This window comes from Megascapheus bottae, chromosome 7 (genome assembly GCF_031878675.1).
Source record: "Megascapheus bottae isolate mThoBot1 chromosome 7, mThoBot2.hap1, whole genome shotgun sequence".
In the NCBI taxonomy this organism is placed as follows: domain Eukaryota; kingdom Metazoa; phylum Chordata; class Mammalia; order Rodentia; family Geomyidae; genus Megascapheus; species Megascapheus bottae.
Genome location: NC_143515.1, coordinates 12311863 through 12328940, shown reverse-complemented (window position 1 = coordinate 12328940; position 17078 = coordinate 12311863). Strand labels below are relative to the sequence as shown.

Here is a 17078-nt window from a genome sequence, read left to right as displayed (position 1 = left end):
TTCAACATGAAATCTATGCTCATCAGAAATTATTTTCAAAAATAAAGGTGGCATTGCTATTCAGGAGACTGAGACCTGAACATGGAGGTTGGAAGCTAGTCCAATTAACCACCAAAAAGCTGAAAGTGGAGTTGTGGCTCACGAGATATAGCAAAGTGCCCAAAGTCAGTGCTCAGTCCCAGGACTGGTACCCCTGCTCCAAAACAAAAGAGGATAATTTGTTTTTAAAAGCCTTCTATTAACATTTTCTTTTTTCTTTTTTTTTTTTTTGCCAGTCCTGGGCTTGAGCTCAGGGCCTGAGCACTGTCCTTGGACTTTCTCAAGGCTAGAGCTCTACCACTTGAGCCTCAGCACCACTTCTGGCTTTTTTCTATGTATGTGGTACCGAGGAATCGAACCTGGGTCTTCATGCATGCTAGGCAAGCACTTTAACCACTAGGCCAAACTCCCGGCCCCTTCTATTAACATTTTCATGTTAAGGGAATGGAAAGAATAAAGGTCCAGGTATCCATTTCCTACTTTTCATCTTCTCTACATTGTTCAGCAGGTGGGCATTCTATTATTCATACGTTAATTAAGGAATTCTTTGAAGAACAAACTCTCACACTCGATCACACTTTAGAAAATTAACCATTTATTTTTTAAGTTGTTGTACAAAGGTTACAGTTTCATCAGTCAGGTTATGAATAACAATGCTTCTTGGTCAGTGTTACCACTCTTATTGCTCTTCCTCACATTCCTCCTCCAATCCCTATCCTCAAGTTAAAGCAGTTCAGCCTTTAAAAAAAAATTATTTTATTGTTGGGGCAATGTATAGAGGGGTTACAGTTACATTCCTCAGGTAGTAGGTGTATTACTTCTCATACATTGATATCCCTTTTCATGTTTTTGTCCCTTTATCCCACCCCCACCCCTCCCAATCATATTCCCCCCTTTCTTCTCCATTTCAAATAAACAAATAAATGTATACAATATACCAGGTAACAAAGTCAGATACAGTAACAAGATGAGATAAACCATAAGGGGGGGAAAAAAGAGAAAAATAACAGTACATTAAGAACAACAATCACAAAGACAAACCTCTTGTTTCCATATCCTAGAGTTAATTTTGTTTAGTCTCATCCTATATGACCATATGTACATAGCATTTGACCTATTGTGCTCTTCTGCTAGGAGAATCCTAAATGTATACTAATTCTTACAAATGAGGGAAACCATGGAGCCTATGTTTCTATGGGTCTGGCTTCACGTAATAGGATTTTTTTTCCCCAAGTCTTTCCATTTCCTTATGAATGGGAAGATGCCATTCTTTCTGATGACAGCATATAATTTCACTGCTTTGCACAACTATTTATAATTTTTTTTAAAAAGAATCTTAATCTAATGTCCTCCATGGGCTTTGCTAGTTTTGTGATACATTTTATTTAGATACATGTTACAAATCTCACAATGTGTGTGTGCATTTTCGCCTTAAAAGTGCTGCTTGTTTTCAGAAGGCATACTTCCAGTGATCTGCGTTCTTTTGTCTTGACATACATTTGTCTAAAATAAGAACAATAGGGTCTTAGGTTTATCTTTAACATGTAGGGTTGTTTTTTTTTTAATGTCATCTAGTTAACTGCTGGGAAACTCCCCCCCCCCCATGCTTCCTAGTTTTCTCTGTGAATCTGCCAAGACACCATTTTTAAACACAGGTGAATTGTTACAAAGAAACAGATAAAAAATCAGAGTGAGTTAAAAGGGGAATCAGAATAATTCAGCCATGAGAAACACGCCCATTTTGGTCTACAACTACAACTGTCCAAATAAGGTAGGTTGCTGGCGTTAGGGCTTGGCGAGGTTTGCTATGTATCCTCTTCATTATTAGATTAGAGGGCTGGCCACATCTATTTTTCCTTCCGGGGAATTGGTCTAAATTGGTCTAACATGATCTCTTTTTGCCTAGTTAGGCATTTCTCCTTTTCCTAGGCATTTCTCCTTTTCCTAATCCAGGTTGTATTTTCCTTAGCGGGCAGTCTTACATGTAGAAAAACACCACACATTCAGATTCTGGAATGTGGATGTGCATTTTATTGCATTTCCATCAGTGTGAACCGAATGGGGGTGGTGCTGAGGGTACAATGGGGAGAGAAGACCACGTCATTACCCTGAGAAATTCCCAAACCCGACTAATGGACGCAGAAGGATTTTAACGCCATCCTGGCTCGCTGGTAACCAAGGTAGCTTTTAGCTCCCTCCTTCCAGCAACATGTCTGCAGCAGTCTCTGGTGCGGTTTCCTAACCAAGAATGGAACTGCCCACGTCTTAAATCCCTGTCTCATAGTGTCTGCTTTGATACTTGCTCGGCTTCTGCGATCAAATCTGAGTTTTCAAACGTCAGTCTACCCTCGGGGTTCCATCGAGAGAAAAGAACCCCGCTTTAGAGCCCACTTCAGATTCCTAGGTCATCAAAATGGCAGTTCCTGAATCAAAGTCAAGGTTGGGGGCTGTGCGTGATGACTTTCTTTGTGTTTTTCTAAGGAGAGCCACAGGTTGTCAGGGCAGCAGGACGGGGCTGGGGGGTGGGGGGGGCACAGCGGGCCGAGCCAGCTGGACAGCTGGCGCGGGGACCCGGCCGCGGGCTCGGGGACGCGCGCACAGCCGCGGGGCCTCCCGCGGGCGGAGGGGGGGTGGGGAGGAAGGGATGGAAGGAGAGGGGACGGGAGCGGGAGCGGGAGCGGAAAGGGAGGGAGGGGTCGCCCCGTTTCCACGGCGACCTGGCTTACGTAAGGCGCCTCGCGTGGGCTGGAGCTGCGGCCGCGCGCGCGTCGCCGGCCCCGCCCCCGCCTGGCGCAGCTGCGGCTCGGTGCGGGCGCAGCTGTGCGCGGTCGGCCGTCCACGTCGCGCAGCCTGCCGGGCGGAGCCTGCCGCCCGCCCCCGCCTCGCCCCCGCGCGTGGTCGCCGCGACCCGGAGCTCGCCGCCCCCAGACGCCGGCAGTCGGTGGCGAACGCAGCGGTCGCGCTCCTGCCGCCGAGCACCGTGTCCTCTGGCCATTTCTCCGCCAGGGCCCACGTCGCCATGAGCCCCGAGCCTGTGCCGCCGCCGCCGCCGCCTCCTCCGCCGCCAGCACCGGCACCGGCTCCTGCACCAGCCTCGGCGCCCGCGCCGGCTCCGGCGCACGGGCCTGCTCCGGCGCACGGTCCGGCTTCGACGCACGGGCCGGCTCCGGCTCACGGTCCGGCTCCAGCGCACGGGCCGGCTTCGACGCACGGGCCGGCTCCAGCTCCGGCTCCGGCTCACGCTCACGGGCCGGCTTCGACGCACGGGCCGGCTCCGGCTCACGCTCACGCTCACGGGCCGGCTCCGGCTCACGCTCACGCTCACGGGCCGGCTCCGGCTCACGCTCACGCTCACGGGCCGGCTCCGGCACACGCTCACGCTCACGGGCCGGCTCTGGCCCTCGGTCCGGGTCTGGCGCTTGGTCCGGCTCTGGCGCTCGGTCCGCCTCCGCCTCACGGCCCAGCGTCCACGCCCGCGCCCGCGCCCTCTCCCCAGTGTCTCCGCTGCAGCTATGGGGAGCCATTCGTCCGGCGGCTACAGAAGGGCAATGAGGCCTTCCGCGCTGGCCAGTATGAGACGGCGGCCGAGCATTTCCGCTCCATGCTAGCCGCCTTGCCCAAGCCCGACCGCGGCCTGTGCCTGCGGCTGGCGGACACGCTGGCCCGCGCCGGCCGCCTAGCCGAGGCCCTGGGTGCGTTCCGTGGCGCCGCCAGGCTCGGGGCGCTGCGGCCTGAGGAGCTGGGGGAGCTGGCGTGCGGCCTGGCGCGCGCCGTGGGCCTGCGCGAGCGGCGGGTGCTGCTGCTGCCCGTGCCGAGGCCCAGCCGCCTGCTCCGGGCGCCGGGCGAGAGACGGCCGTCCCCAGTGCCCCCGACGCCCCGGGCCCTGCTCAGCTGCCCGCGCTGCCGGAAGCTGCTGTACAAGCCGGTGACCCTGACCAACGGGATGACGGTCTGCAAGCGCTGCGTGGAGATGGGGTCCCCGCGGCCGCAGACGCGGCGCGTGAACGTGGTGCTGAGCGGCCTTGTGGAGAGGTGCTTCCCGAACGAGTGCCGACTGCGCAGGCTGGCGGGCCAGGCGCGGAACCTGCAGCGCCAGCAGCAGCTGGACGCCGCGCTGCTCAAGTGCGAGCAGGCCCTGGCCCTGGGTGAGTCAGCCGGGGGGCGGGGGACGAGAGGCGGGAGGTGGGGGATGGGAGAGCCGCGGGTTTGCGCCCCCCGCGCACCTGTCGGGGGCCCCTGGGCTGGGCTTGGGCGGTGCCTGGTCGGCGGCTCAGGATTTCAAAGCGCTTTGTCCAGGCACGGGGTCATTTTTTGCTTTCTAAAGTTAGCGGGGGTGGAAGGCGGTGTCGGCCCCACGCTGGGCGGGCGGGGGCGCGGGTGGGGGCGGGAAGCCGTATCCGTGCGCCCCACCGATTGGGCGCACGGATTGGACCTGGGTTACGTTTCCCGAGGCTCCAGCTCTGCCTTTCAATCCCTCTTTCTCAGCTGTTGGGAGTGGGTGGATGACAAAGTGGTTTTGCTGATCCCAGAGGAAAATGCAAATCACTGACGCACTGGAGATGCAGGATTCGGCGCCAGGGAGGGATTTGCTTTGGGGTTCAGCTGCTGTCCAGCAGAGGACCCGGATTCTTCCTCCATTCCGCGTTCATGACCTCATAGGATCTGGCTCTGTTTGCTCCCTTTGGAACGCCATTCGGTGTTATGGCGTATTTAGCTTCAGATAGGCAGCTAGGCAGGGTAGAGTGGTTGGTTTTAATCTCGTGTTATTTGTGTATCTACCTGAGGTTTGGGACCAGAAGCAGCCCTACCCTCAGAACAGCCTACCACCTGTTAATAATGTGTAGTTTAAAGGAAAAAATCTGATCTCAGACTTCTGTCTTTGTGTTTGACTTCAGGAGAATATGCTCAGTTGGCAGTTGTGTGTGTGAAGAATTTTTTTTTGAACAGTATATATGATTTAAACCAGGTACACATTATGAAATGAAGTCTCCTGTTGAAAAATAAGTTACAAAATAGTAATTAAAAATTCATACTGATATCACATTGGGATATTCTCTTTTGGAATAGAACCATTAACTAGCCTTATGTAACAGGTATTTAGTAGATTGTATGCATCCACACTTTAACAAATTCTGTTTGTGAGTTTTCAGCTATATAAGGTGTAGAGCATTGTTATCCTGTAGGATTACAGTGGTAACTACATATATAATTTAAATCTTATGGTAGCCATGTTGAAAAATGTGAGGATGTGAAATGTAGTTTAACAATAGTTTTTAACTGTACAGTCAAAATATTATTTGAACATGATCTCAGTATAAAAATAGCAAGATTGTACATTTTTTTATAAAAAGGTCTTTGACATTGTGTTTTGCGTTCATTGCCCTTCCCAATTTAGATGTTTTTCATTGGAAATGACTATGTATGTAGTTATTTACTTTAAATAACTATATTTAGATGCTGAAGATAACTTAGAAAAAATGAAACATTTACGTGCTGTTGATAGGACTACAAGGTATATCCCTGGGACATTTTCTGGTAAAATAGCCTTAGAAGTTTCAAAGGGGCATTTATATGCACACTAAACATTTGTACTCAGAGTGTATATTAAAGACAAAGATAGTGGTATTAATACCACTATATTATATAAAGATTATATTAGGTTATACATTATTAGATCATATATATTAGATTGTATAAAGATAGTGGAAAAGTAGAAACAACCTGAAGGCTCAATAAGAGCAGAATAGGTAAATTACCTTATGATGCTTTTGTGGCTTGTTATTCAGAACAAAAAATAAGCCAGCCACAGTTACATGAATGTCACAAATATAATGTTAAGTGGGAGAAACCATAATCAGACTCAGTTTTTCTGTAAGTATAAGCAGGTAAATTGCTATAGATTTGTAGAGGAGAGGAAGTGGTTATTCCTGGTGGATGAAAGAGTAGTGGTTGTGAGTAGGTGGGGGTGAGATTGCTTTTTGTTCTAGGGAATGGAGACACATGTTGTCACCTGTTAGTTAAAACTATGTGCTACATTTTAAGCCTTTCCTTGTATTCACTGAACTCAAACATGTAAAACTATTGGATTTTTCCAGTACAGTCATATGAAATCTTGGATTTGATCCCCCCAGCTCGCTCTCTCGCTCACTCTCGCTCTCTCTCTTCCAGTCCTGGGCCTTGAGCTCAGGACCTGTGCACTGTCCTTGGGCTTTCTCATGGCCAAGCACCACTTGAGCCATAGCACCACTGCCTTTATCTATGTATGTGGTACCAAGGAATTGAACCCAGGGAATCATGCTAGGCAAGCACTCTACCACTAGGTCACACTCTTGGCCCTTCTATACGTTTTTTAACTAGGGAAATTTTACTTTATTTTGCATTCTTTAGAAAATATATTCAGGGGCTGGGAGCATGGCCTAGTGGTAGAGTGTTTGTCTAGCATGCACCAAGCCCTGGGTTCGAGTCCTCAGTACTACGTACACAGAAAGTAGTTGTGGATTTATTTCAATGAAAGAGCATTTGCCTGGCAAGTGCAAGGTCTTGAGTTCAATCCTCAGCTCTGTAAAAAAATGTCTAGAAGGCAGTGAGGCTGGTGATTAACCCAGTGATAGAAGCCATGACTTTAATCTCCAAAAGCAAAACACACACACACACACACACACACACACACACACACACACACATGCACACAGTTTTTAAGTTCATGATGAATCAGTTCCACATAGAAGTTTTGGGATATTAAGGTTCACAGATGTTAGGAAACAGAATATTTGTGTTTGGGTCAGGCTTTCAACATTTAACCTTTTTCTCCACAGGTTTCTTTATCTATTTTTCCTGCAGATGAGGTAAAATTGACTTCACTGTCTTGCTTCACCTGAGATTTTGTTCAGACATAGGACTAGTTTTGTCCAATAAATTGTAAGTAGAATTCAAAATACCTATGTCAGAGCACAGTAATGTATGTAAAGGTAATGAATTCAGTAGATATTTGGCTATACTAAAAACTAAATGGATATTCTCCAATTGCAAAATACAATGTCTGAAAATTAATTGATTTAAAAAACATTTTGCACACATCAGAATTTGGAATGAGAGTACTCAGAAACAACTCAGTAGGAAATATGGAAACTGAATAACAGAAAGAAAAAGTAGAAAACAAAAAAATACATGGAACACAGACAAATGTTCTAAAATCTATTAAATTGGAACCCAAGAAAGAAGGGGTAAGAGAAGTATTAAAAGAAAAATGGCTGAAGATATTCCAATTCCGATAATACTTAGACTCAATCAAGTAAGCCCAACAGGATATGATGGAACTACTGCAAAAGAGAAATTTAAAAGCAGTTAAAGCTGGGTGCAGTGGCTCCCACCTGTAATCCCAGCTACTCAGGAGGCTGAGGGTCAAGGTTCAAAGCCAGTCCAGGCACTAAAGGCCTGAGACTCTTATCTCCACTTAACCTTTAGAAAACAGGAAGAGTAGAGCTTGGCTCAAGGCAGGGTGGTAACCTTGAGCTGAAGAGCTCAGGGACAGTGCCCAGGCCCAGGGGTAGGTAGGTAGCTTTGAGTTGAAGAACTCAGGGACAGAGCCCAGGCAGAGTTCAAACCCCATGACCCCCCCCCCCAAAAAAAAAAAAAAGCAGAGAAGACAGGGATGCTATTCCCTTTAAAGTAGCCACAGAATGACCAAGAGTCAATATGTAAATTTTTGAAGCCAGAAATAACACCTTTAAAATGCTGAAGAAAAAAAAAAAAGCCTAGCCAGAATTATGTACTGAGCGTAAAATGCTTTTCAGAACTAAGGGGGAGGGGGAAATCAGGATGCTTTAAGCCAATAACTAGAGCTGAAGGATTTTAATTCTAACAGAAATGTGCTACGTGAAATACTGAGAGAGAAGGCTGAGGGAAAATACAGATTAGTTTGAGCTCAGGAAGGCCAGAAGACGGGAAAGTAACCACATGAGTAATCTAAGGCACTATTGATTCATAGTATGAACAACAAATGTAAAAGTAAAGCATATGGCAGTGACACAAAGCCAGGTTAATAATATAGTACAGTTTGTGTAGTGCTTTCCATGTAGTGAAAGGACTAATTTCAAATACACTGATACATCAAATTTGCATGTTGTGCTCTTGAGTAATTATCAAAAGGATAACAAAAATGTAAAAATGTAAAAGATATAGTGGAATAATGAATGCTTAGTTCATCCAAAAGAAAGTAAGAAGGGAGAATAAAGCAGCCAAGAATAAATGGGACAAGTGGAAGGGAAAATTGAAGATTGTAATTCTGACCACTTAAGCTAAATGCAGATAGTTTGAATATTCTACTTAAAAGAAAAACGTTGACAGACTGAATTAAAGCGTAGCTATGTGTTATTTTCACATGAGAGAAACTTTAGATAGAAGAACTATAAAGAGTTGACTGGATAGGAAATGATATTGTACAAAGACAAACAAGCATGGCTGAGTAAAATTACTATAAAGTATGAGACATGGAATAGTTTATGTTGTATGGGGCTGATTCAACAGAACAAAGAAGCCCCAAGTTTTAGGAATAATATATAAGACAAAGTACTAGATGACAAGATTAAAGGGAGGAGAGAGATCTTGAAGAAAACTATTTTTGAACAAAACTAGATAGAAAAGGATAGGTAGGAATATAGATTAGGACAGTATCAGCACTTTGATCTAATTCGCTATCACTACCTGCAGCTAATCAGGTTCATAAAACCAGAAACAGAGCTTTAGATTTGGTATATGATTATGTTTTCCAACTCCTTGGACCATAAACTTAATTACAGTAAATATTATAAGAGTGAAATCAGATAATCTGTTCTTTGAGCATTGTGGATTTAAGCTTAAGTAAACAGGAAAATATCTTCAAATATTTGAAAAATGAAGCAATGCTTTTTAACTAGCTTGTCTTATCTGTATTCTGCTGCTGTAACAAACTACTATAAACCAGATTATTTATAAGGAAAATAAATTTATTTTGTATAGTTTCAGAGTTTAGGAAGTTGAGTGGCTAAGCCAGCACCTGGTGGGGGGAGACCTTTTTGCTGTGTGATGTGGCAAAAGGGCAAGAGGCACAAAACAGAGCTCACTTTCATAGGAAAGCCACTTGTGTGAAAGTGATGCAGTGATGCTTATGGCCTAATACCTATTTTTTTTTGCCAGTCCTGGGCCTTGAACTCAGGGTCTGAGCACTGTCCTTGGACTTTCTCAAGGCTAGTGCTCTACCACTTGAACCACAGCATCACTTCCGGATTTTTTTTTAATCTATGTATATGGTACCGAGCAGTCGAACCCTGGTATTCATGCATGCTAGACAAGCACTCTACCACTAGGTCAAACTCCCAGCCCCCTTTACCCCCCTTTTTTGCCAGGCCTGGGTCTTGAACTTAGGGCCTGAGCACTATTCTTGGGCTTTCTCAAGGCTAGAGCTCTACCACTTGAGCCACAGCACTATTTACAGCTTTTTCTATGTATGTGGTACCAAGGAATTGTACCCTGGTCTTTGTGCATGCTAGGCAAGCACTCTACCACTAGGCTACACTCCCGGCCTCATGGCCTAATACCTTTTTAATGCTTACATTTCTTAATATTGTTACAATGACAATTAACAATATGATTGGAAAAGACTTATAGGCACAATTTATAGTCCAAATAATAAATTGCAATAAAAATTAGAAAATACTTTAGTCAAAAGATGATGAAAACCTAACTATGAAAAACTATAGACCAACATAACAGCAGGGCAGAGAGGGTATATTTGTTTTAAATCTCTGTACTATAGAAGGCAGTTAGATCAGTTATTCCCAGCTCCTATTTTGTGTGTGTGTGTGGGAGGGGGTTCATGGGGCTTGAACTGACACTGTCCCTGAGCTCTTCAGCTCAAGGCTCCCACCCTACCTTTGGACCTGGGCATTGTCCCTGAGCTCTTCAGCTCAAGGTTACTGCCCTGCCCTCGAGCCAAGCCCCATTTCTTGTTTTCTAGAGGTTAATTGGAAATAAGAGTCTCAGGTCCTTTTGTGCCCAGGATGGCTTTACCAGCTCCCATTTAAGAACTGGGAAAAAAATATAAATTGAACCCAAGGAATGAAGTTAGTAACAAAACAGGGAAAAACTGCTTTGTTGTCTAGCAATTTTTTTGTACAACTACTTATAAAAAATAAAATTTCTAAAAAGAAAATATGTATAATCCAGTGTTTCTCATGTGCATAGTTGTCAAAGTGTCAAATAAAATAGCAACTTGAGTCCAGTAATACCCGAAGAATGGCATATGAGGTCATGTAGAAAGATTTTCAGCCCTTGGAGATTGGCCCGTGCAGTTCACCACAGTCACACAAAGAAGGGAGAGGGATGATCTTTATCTGAAGGGCAGATAGAAAGTCTGCATGGACTTGAAGAAATAACTGGACATTTTCCCACTTGGAAGGAAAAAGTGACAAGGATGTTTGCTGCCATGAACACTGCTTAGAATTCTACCTGCTGTTCCAGCGAGTGCAATGAGGAGGAAATTAAAAGGCATTGAGATTGGATACATGGATGACATGTTGGTGTCGGCAGAAATATGTTAACTATCAGAAATTAGAAGTGAATTTTCAAGATTTCCTGAGCACAAGAATCAAGATAGATAAATGTTAACTGTATGCATAAGGAAGCACAACTAAAAATTTATAATGAACTATGTTACTCACAAAGTCATTGGAACCCTGAGGTATCTGAATGGTGTCCAAGTCATTTATAGTGTTCAGAGTTGTGGTCACCATGATGAGGGTCTCCCAGCTTACAGAGTACGCCAGGAGACTCCTGGGGCCCTGGGAATGACCTGAGTGGTGATTACAGGGGTGCCTGTGTGAAAAATTGAAGATACATGTTAAAAATTTGTTGACTTACTAAGTCCTGCATCAGCTTGTATAAAGAGCCTCCAAGGAGTATCACTGTCATTCATTCTGTGCCCAGGGAACTCTTCCAAGTGATGCTGTATGATAGTTCATTAAACTCTTATTTATTTATTTATTTATTTATTTATTTATTTATTTATCTATTTATTTTTTTCCAATCTTGGGGCCTGAATTCAGGGTCTGGGCATAGTACCTGAGCCTCTCTGTGCTCAAGGCTAGAACTTGAGCCACAGCACCACTTCTGGCTTTTTCTGTTTATGTGGTACTGAGGATTGGAACCCAGGGCTTCACGTATGCTAGGCAAGCAATCTACCCCTAGGCCACATTCCCAGACCCTCATTAAACTCTTTAACATACCATTCTCCATTCTCCATTTTCTGCTGCACACATTTATAACAGTAACTGCCATTCCAGCACACAGGAACTGGGCTGTGGCTGGAAGAGGGTCGCCTCCATCACTGAAAGTGCATAAACTGTTTTTATCTGGTTCTCCCAGAGCCCCAGCCTCAAGTGTTCCTCCTGATGCTTCTCCATGGACAAGTTATATCAGTTCTTCTGCAAGATCTTTGTGCATTTGCTGCCAGCTGCCTTCTCTACGCAGAACTTAAAGCTACCTTTTCTCTTCCACTTATTTTTGAATGAGTCCAGAATAACTTCATTTTCTCATGCATAAGGCCTAATAGTTAGAAAAGGCAAGTACTATCCCAATGTATCTGATCTCAGGAGCTAAGCTGAATCAGGCCAGGCTAGTATTTATATGGGAGAAAATGTCCCATGTTTCTAACTTACAGATTTATGAAGTACTGGCTTGATGAACAAGTCACCAATTGATGATGGTCAAGAGTTGATTTACTCTCCAGTGAACCTGATTAATTTCAGACTTAGAAGAAACCACCTTTAGAATATGAGTAAAGATGAATGCATTTATTACAAAGGAATATTGAGGCTGGGCACTGGTCCATGCCTGTAATCCTAACTGCTTAGGGAGGCTGAGATCTGAGGATCATAATTTAAAGCCAGCTCAAGTAAGAAAGACCATAGACTCATCTCCAGTTAACCACCCAAATAGCTAGAAGTGGTGGAGCACTAGCCTTGAATACAAAAGCTCAAGGACAACACCCAGGCCCTGAGTTCAAGCCTCAGGATTGGCATACACACACACGAAAATAAAGGAATATTTAAAATGAGGTAAAGGAAATATGTTTTTAACTCAGTAAACTTCATCAAGGCTAAGTTAACACAAAGCTGATCTCATCAAAGTAATGAAGAAAATCTAGTGATTATAAAAATTTGAATTTGTTAGCAGTTCAGAAACAAGCTCATTATGAAGAGCCACAGGCTAGGAATAAATAAAAAGCATACATGCAGATACAAAGTTTATAATTTTACAAAGGAAAACTTAAATTATTGAAATTTATCCAGAAAAAAGTAAAAGGCTTACATGAACTAATAGCTTAAATAAAATGGAAATGTTACTTAGGGCTTTTCTTCTGCTAAAAAGGCATTGAAGGCTCAAGTTTCAGATTATAGAAAAGTTCAGAGAGCCATCCATGTGATCCTGATACATCAGATAAAGCTTACACAGAAGAAAATATATAGTCTGTATCCCAGAGATTGGTGATTGGGGGAAAGGGAGAGAAAGAAAAAGGGATAGCTGTAAATATTACAAAAGAAATCTATTTACATATATTATGACTGTGTAGAAAATTTATGAGTCAGTTGGAAGACTTAGAATTAATGAGAAACCTTAGTGCAGTGGGAACATGGGTGAAGGAGGTCTGTGGTCTTTTACAGCTTGGTGGGGGAGGGGAATAGGGAGTGGTAAGCAGGAGAAAATGAAGAGGTAACAACATTTCAAAAGAAATGTACCCATTACCTCTTGTAACTGTAACCTCCCTGTTCATCACCCTTACAATAAATAAAAAAAAGAAAACTTGCCCCAGAATTGTTTTTCATTCTCAAACTAGTACTGGTAGCATTTCCTCTCCCGAAACACCAGAGGAGAATTAGATAAAAATGGATTTAATGTGCAATTAAGGAATGTAAATCTGATCTTACATCTAATCATGATTAATCTACAATTGAATTTAGTATATAATGATATACTAAAGGGGGAAATACCATGAAAAGATTGGAATAGAATTTTATAATGCTCTCCAGGCATATAAAAGCATATGCTCGTGAGTTCTGGTGTGCACATTCAAAATCGTATTACATAATTGACAGATGAATACTTTTTATTTTGATCATAGAGAATGCTAACTTGATCCTTAAGTGAAGTATCTCAACTCTCAAAATCTTACTCTTTTCATTAGTAGATCTGAATTACCAGAAGAAAAGTAGTACATATATATAATTTGCCTGTCCTGGGGCTTGAACTCAGGGCCTGGGTACTATCCTTAGGCTTTCTCAAGGCTAGCACTACTTGAGCCACAGCGCCACTTCTGCCTTTTTCTGTGTATGTGGTACTGAGGAATCGAACCCAGAGCTTTATAGTTGTTAGGTAAGCACTTTACCACTAAGCTACTCTCCTGGCCCCTATTGTAATTTGAATTTCATCAATAAAAAAAGAGTATGTAGCCAGTGGCTCACACTTGTAATCCTGGCTACTCAGGAGACCAAAATCAGACAACTGTGATTTGTAGTCAGCCAGAGCGGGGAAGTCTAAGAGACTAATCTCCTTCCCCCCACCCCACCGGGGACTTGAACTCAGGGCCTGGGTGCTGTCCCTGAGCTTTTCTGGTCAAGGCCAGCACTTTTCCACTTTGAACCACAGGTTCACTTCTAGTTTTCTGGTGGTTAACTGGAGATAAGGGTCTCATGGACTTTCCGTCCTGGGCTGGCTTCTAACCATGACCCTCAAACCTCTGCTCCTGAGTAGGTAGGATTATAGGCATAAGCCACCAACGCCCAGCTAGTCTGAGATTCTTATCCCCACCAAACTACTATAAAAGCCAGAAGTGAAGTTGTGGATATTGTGATAAAGTGCTAGCCTTACATAAAGGAAAGCTCAGGGATAGTGCCGACCGAGGCCCTGAATTCAAGCCTCAAAACAAGACACCAAAACAAACAATATAAACAAAAAAAAATCTGTAATTTGTTTTCTGTCATTATGAAACTGTATAATATCCTTGTTTCGTTTCTTGGTGTCTAAAGCCTATATAATATTTACCATCTAACCTTTCTCAGGAGGAAAATACAAAAATTGCTCTTGTTCCTTCTGCCTTCTCCTACTTTCTTTCTTGCCATGCCTCTGTGAGTTACACAAGTAATTGCTGCTCACTGTGGCTTCAGGTTACATCCTCTTGCTCAAGTTTTTTTTATGCGAACTTGCCTCTGTTTCCTACATAGATTGAAAGGAACATTTGGAAAGGACCAGCTGGGAAGTCTAGGAGTCATGTTCAAGGAGATGAAATAAAGCAAGTTTGTATCAAAAACCCACCTTATATGTGAATCTGTTACATGTGTTTCTGACCAGTCATGATAAAGGAATTTTTTTTTCAGAAAGCATTTAAATTTCTGCATGCACTTTATACAGTTCAGTTGAGGCATAGAAGTTGTCAGCCAGTCCCAGGCTATTGGCAAGTATTGTTGCACTACTGCTGAATTGAAGAAATTTAAGTGGCCAATAAATACATAAAATAATGTTTTATTTTTGTCTGTTGTGGGGCTTCAACTCTGGACCTGGGCACTGTCCTTGATCTCTTCATTTCAAGGCTACTGCCCTCCTCCTGGGACTGAGCATTGTCCCTGAGCTAGCCCCATTTCCAGTTTTTCTAGTGGTTAATTGGAGATAAGAGTCTCATAGTCTTTTAGTGCCTAGGTTGGCTTTGAACCTCCATCCTCAGATCTCAGCCTCCTGAGTAGGATTATAGGCATGAGCCATCATGCCAGCTTAATTTCTTTTTTAAGCAAACAATGCTTGAAAACAAAGTAAAGTTTAGGATTATCCTCCCAAGTAAAAGAGGACAGGGGCTTAATTTTAATGATACCATAAACATTTTAGGTCTGTTGGAAGCTCTATGTCCTTAGTGAAAGGAAGCTAGAACTGACTGAACCCTGAAATACAGTACATGTTCTGTGCATCCTGAGCAGTGGCTGTTTTGTCCTCAGAGGTCTCCTTGGGACCATACACCCTCAGATAGATACCAGAGGTCTACTTGCAGATGGGAACACATCTTAGGTACCCATCTAAAATGCACAGTTTCAGTTCTGTTGCAAGCATCCCACCATGGTACAGGTGGAATGAGCCAAGCCCTGCGATATGAACATTTTCTTTGATGGTTCTCTGATGAGCTCTGGCTTTGTGTTTTCCATGGTACCTTGCCAAACCAATATTTCTTAGTGTTGTGTGTCATTTCATGGTCACTCTCAGCCTGTGCAGCTGATTTTTGTCTGTAGTATCATAAGTGTGCTCTCCAAGGTGTTTCTCCATGAGGAATATGAGGATAGAGTGCATTGTTCCACCCGCATACTTGAGAGAATATGCTGTAGGTACAATTATGTAGATAAATTAGCACTCATACAATTAGGAAAACATGTTTTACTTGTCTGGTAATTTTTTTTTTGTCTGTTGTGGGGCTTTAACTCTGGGCCTGGGCACTGTCCCTGAGCTCTTCACCTCAAGGCTACTGCCATACCCCTTGAGCCACAAAGCCAGTTCCAGTTTTCTAGTGGTTAATTGGAGATAAGAGTCTCACTGTCTTTAGTGCCTGGGCTAGCTTGGAACCTTGATCCTCCGATCTCAGCCTCCTGAGTAGCTAGGATTTACAGGTGTGAGCCACTGCGCCTGGCTTTTTTTTCTGGTAATTTCTTATGCATGGATTTACTTGTGTAGTTCCATGAAAGTGATTTTAAATCTTTGAAGTTTCCAGAAAATGAAACTTCATCTGTGCTCAAGATCTTTAGGTGTCAAAGCATTTCTGATTTTTGGAACTGAGATGCACCACTTGTAACATTAAAATGATTTGGCAGTTATTCAGTGTATTATTGGTTATTATTGTGCTGTTATGGTGTAGTTAGTGTCTGTTCAGTAATACCCAACATTTCATATTTTTCTCGAAGTCTTATTAATCCTATTTCTGTTTTCTTCAGAGAAACTCTATAAATTATACCTACCAAACTTATAAACTCTGATTCTTTTTTTTTTTGGTAGAGGGACGGGAACATTTTTATCCCCAATAAGTGATGAATTAAATATTAATAAATGATGAATTAAATAGTTGATGAATAAATACTCTGTATCTAGTCTCTATGCTTATTTTTTTGCTAGTCCTGGGGCTTGAGCTCAGGGCTTTCTCAAGGCTAGAGCTCTACCACAGCACCATTTCTGGCTCTTTCTATGTATATGGTACTGAGGAATTGAACCCGGGTCTTCGTGCATGCTAGGCAAGCACTCTACCATTAGGCCAAACTCCCGGCTCCTCTATGCTTATTTTATTCCTTAACATTTTTAACAACTTGCAGAGCATTTTTACTTAATTGGTGTCATTTTTGTTCTTTGTGTTCTTCTTGTCTTTAGCCCCTGAGGATGACTCACTGCTGCTGCTTCGAGCAGAGCTATGCTTACTGGTGAAGAACTACGAGCAAGCTCTGCAGGATGCCGATGTGGTTTGCCGGAAGGAACCTCTCTTGACTAAGGTACTGGATGTCTGTTGGCTTTGGAGATGTGTAGTGTAAGTTTATGGAGAATAAGGCATCATCATAATGATCAGGTACTGCAGACAGTGTGTATTTCCTCTAAGTTCTAGTGTCTTAATTCAGCAATCCAGCTTATTCTAAACCAAGCCAACTTGAAACACCCATGTCTCCAATGGGAGACACTGATTTAGAGATGATTCTTAGTAGTTATTTAGCTGAATAACAGACCCAATACGCTAAAAATCTACATTATGTAAACTGTGAGTGGAGAGAGGACATGTTAATGAGTTATTTCTAAATCATAATGTGAGCAGGAAGGTTTGTAAGGGTTGGTGGGCCCTGATATATATATATATATATATATATATATATATATATATATGGAGAGAGAGAGAGAAAGAGAGAGAGAGAGAGAGAGAGAGAGAGAGAGAGAGAGAGAGAGGACATAGGGGTTTCAGGGAAAGGGTTAACATTGCCTGTACACGTCAGCTTAGT

General features: G+C 43.4%; 1 protein-coding gene and 1 long non-coding RNA gene across 2 annotated transcripts in view; both read left to right on the top strand.

The window, feature by feature from the left end:
• The first annotated feature begins 2970 nt into the window (after positions 1–2970).
• Lonrf2 (LON peptidase N-terminal domain and ring finger 2) overlaps positions 2971–17078 on the top strand; it is a 37689-nt gene continuing 23581 nt past the window's right edge. The window contains exons 1-3 of the mRNA XM_090336511.1: positions 2971–3215; positions 3504–4184; positions 16465–16583. Of these exons, the coding sequence (XP_090192637.1) occupies positions 3059–3215; positions 3504–4184; positions 16465–16583 (957 nt within the window). The 5' untranslated portion in view covers positions 2971–3058. The remainder of the gene's footprint in view (positions 3216–3503; positions 4185–16464; positions 16584–17078) is intronic.
• Positions 4791–7658, top strand: LOC150060331 (uncharacterized). Its single transcript, XR_016536229.1, has 2 exons — positions 4791–5005; positions 6855–7658. It is a non-coding gene; the product is annotated as an uncharacterized LOC150060331 (long non-coding RNA).